The sequence below is a fragment of the Solanum dulcamara genome, chromosome 9 (assembly GCF_947179165.1).
Source record: "Solanum dulcamara chromosome 9, daSolDulc1.2, whole genome shotgun sequence".
Classification (NCBI taxonomy): domain Eukaryota; kingdom Viridiplantae; phylum Streptophyta; class Magnoliopsida; order Solanales; family Solanaceae; genus Solanum; species Solanum dulcamara.
Window position 1 is genome coordinate 19,498,018 of NC_077245.1, and position 3,042 is coordinate 19,501,059.

The 3,042-nt window shown below is 40.8% G+C and overlaps 1 protein-coding gene across 1 annotated transcript; it reads left to right on the forward strand.

Annotated features, from left to right (window-relative positions):
- Window positions 1–1,598: 1,598 nt before the first annotated feature.
- Window positions 1,599–2,744, forward strand: LOC129903596 (uncharacterized). Its single transcript, XM_055979144.1, has 2 exons — window positions 1,599–2,097; window positions 2,206–2,744. The coding sequence occupies exons 1-2, from the start codon at window positions 1,599–1,601 to the stop codon at window positions 2,742–2,744; spliced, it is 1,038 nt and encodes a 345-aa protein (XP_055835119.1).
- The last annotated feature ends 298 nt before the right edge of the window (window positions 2,745–3,042 follow it).

The window sequence follows — 3,042 nt, forward strand, 5'->3', positions numbered from 1 at the left end:
ACTCAAGGAGGAAGAAACAAAGTACAGGAACACTCAAACAACCAGAACAGGAATCAAGTCCCAAACAACCAATGGCAAACCCAAAAGAGAAGAAAATTCAAAGGGAAGACCCAAACAGTACAAAACACCCAAAAGATACAAGGCAACACTCAACAGGTATATAAACCCACTCAAGTTAGAACTACAGGTATTGATGGTAATACTGTCACTACGACCAGCGCAATTCAAACTGTACAGAGCGAGCATCGATCATGTATTGACTCAATGCTCCTAATCCCCCATGGCTCCCCCTGTAGTCATAATGTATTGAATGTTTTAACTGCTGTTGCTAAAGTAGTTAATGGAGGTGAGGATGGTGGGTTTCAGGAGAAGCCAATTAACTTGCAGGATGGGGTACCTAGAGGGGGGGTTATGTCTCATATTTTGCATGAGAACCGTATGGTTGACCCTAGGAGTGACTCTAGAGCTCCTACTACCACTTCATATATTTTTTCAGCTGCTAAATTAAACGAAAAGAATGTGCAAAATAGGGCCATAGAGTTGCATGAACTGGGACCTGCAGCTTCTCCCACTTTCAATCTAGAAATGGGCAACATTACAACTCCTACTCAGTCTACAAATTTGCAAATCTTGGAAGAAGTTGCACTTGTTAACTCAAAGGAATCCTTGGAGGAAAGAGCAGGTATTATCTTGAAGGACAATGCAATGCATGTTGACAGAAGGGATGTTGATATGCACCAGCAACAAGGGTACTATCAAGTCCCAATTCAAATACACAACCTGCATTTTCAGGGAGAAGACTCAACCCCTACACTTCATAACATGGATCTTCCTACAATTACTCAGCCTAATGACAACACAGATGGAAAACTTGACACTACCAGTCATACCACTCCACTGGGTTCTATGGCCAAAGAACTAGGGTCTATAGCAAGCACTAGTGTCACAGGGTCTAATGGAAAAAAGAATAAACTGAGCAAAAGGAGAAGGGATGTATTAAAAAAAAGAATAGAAGAAAGGAATTTGTCTCACGAGGAACAAATTCCTCTGGTAGTAGACAATGTGAAAGAACAACATCCTAACCTTGGATGCCAACAATTTATGCTGGAGGATGACCAAGTAGGGATGGATATTACACCCTTGCAAACTCAGTACAACCACACACCTCCTCAACATCCTGCAAGCAGAACTGCAGAACAACACACACAATCTCTCCCCAAATGCACCCTCAATACTAATACTAATATAGAAGTCCCTCCTGACCTGGATGAATATGCAGTTATTGAGTCTGAAGATGAGGGTGACTATGAGGACCAACCCTTGAAGGATCTAGATGAGGAGGATGCTGCCAGTGAACACTTAAACAGACCCTTAGGTACATCCTACACAAATGAGTATGATGATGAGATTCAACAAATAGCTAACTCCCAAGGTTTGTCCCCTAGAGGAATTCATAGAACCAGTCACAGTAATAAACCCATCAGTCCAACTATTTCTGCTCACACAAGCAGACCTCACACTAGGCTGTTCACTTCTAAAAACTCTCAATGATTAGTACACTATGCTGGAATGTGAGGGGTATTAATACCCAAGGAGCCATGGAAAGACTTAAATCTCTTAAGAGTATCCATCAAATTCCCATTATTGCCATCCTAGAGCCTTTTTCTGATAGCATTCAGATTCAGTACTTCAGAAATCAACTCAACATGGACCATGCTATTAGTAATCCAAATGGTAAGATTTGGCTTTTTTGGACCAAGGATATAGACTGCAGGATATTAGAAAATGAGGAGCAGTTGATTACTTATGAATTTAATCATGTAATGAATCCAAATCAGTTCATAGTTACCTTTGTATATGCAAAATGCAAAGATCATCTCAGAAGACCTCTGTGGGATAGCATGCTACAACAGTCAGCCACCTCCCTTCCATGGTGCACATTAGGTGATTTCAATGTTATCACAGACCCTCAAGAAAAGCTGGGAGGTGTCACTTACAATATGAAAAAGAGCCTTGAGTTCATCAGCATCATAGAAGCCTGTGGACTACAAGATCTTGGGTTTTGTGGTCAGAGATACACTTGGTCTAATCAAAGGGGTATAATTTTCAGAATCTAGAAGAGACTTGACAGAGGAATGGTCAATGATAAGTGGCTAGAGATGATGCTTCAGACTACCATTACTCATCTACCCTCTGTGGGTTCAGATCACTGCCCCTTACTGCTGGAGATGACTGATCAAAACCACCAACACACCAAATATTTCAAATTCCTTAACTGCTGGACAGAACAGCCATCTTTCTTGGATACTGTTAGTAATTGTTGGAACAGGACCATGGAGGGTAATCCAATGTGGTGTTTCCATCAGAAAATGAAGAGGTTGGCAGCCACTCTTAGTACTTGGTCTAGATTGCAATTTGGTGATATATATGCCAAAGTTAAAGAATATGAAGACAAGACTAGACATGCAGAGGAAGAGCTGATCTTTAGTAATTCTGAAGAGAACAGAACAAAGCTCCATGCCATCAATGCAGAGTATATAAAATACCTGAAACTGGAGGAATCCATGCTAAAGCAAAAAACTCAGTTGCATTGGTTCAAAGAGGGTGATGTGAATTCCAAGTATTTTCATGCCTTGATAAGAGGAAGGAGGAGGAAATTATACATCCATAAGATCCAGAATAAGGATGATAATTGGGTACAAGGTGAAGAAAACATAGCCAAAGCTACATGTGATCACTTCTAAGCCATTTTCACTAGTGAGGAAACACAAATTCAGGAGCATACCCTCCAATGTATTCCCAGGATGGTCACTGATGAGCATAACAGAAACCTGAAAGCTATCCCTACAATGGAGGAGTTGAGAACTGTAGTGTTTTTAATGAATCCCAATTCAGCTGCTGGACCTGATGGAATGAATAGCAAGTTCTTCCAAGCATGTTGGAACATCATAAAAGAGGACCTCCTTAAAGTGATTCTATCTTTCTTCTGTGGACAAGCTATGCCTAAATACTTTACTCACTCTTGTTTGGTGCTGCTCCCAA

Coding starts and splice junctions, on each gene's coding strand:
- LOC129903596 (XM_055979144.1), top strand. CDS start 1,599: ATGGAAAGACTTAAATCTCTTAAGAGTATCCATCAAATTCCCATTATT. Junction 2,098..2,205: donor CACTTGGTCTAATCAAAGGG/GTATAATTTTCA, acceptor CTGTGGGTTCAG/ATCACTGCCCCTTACTGCTG.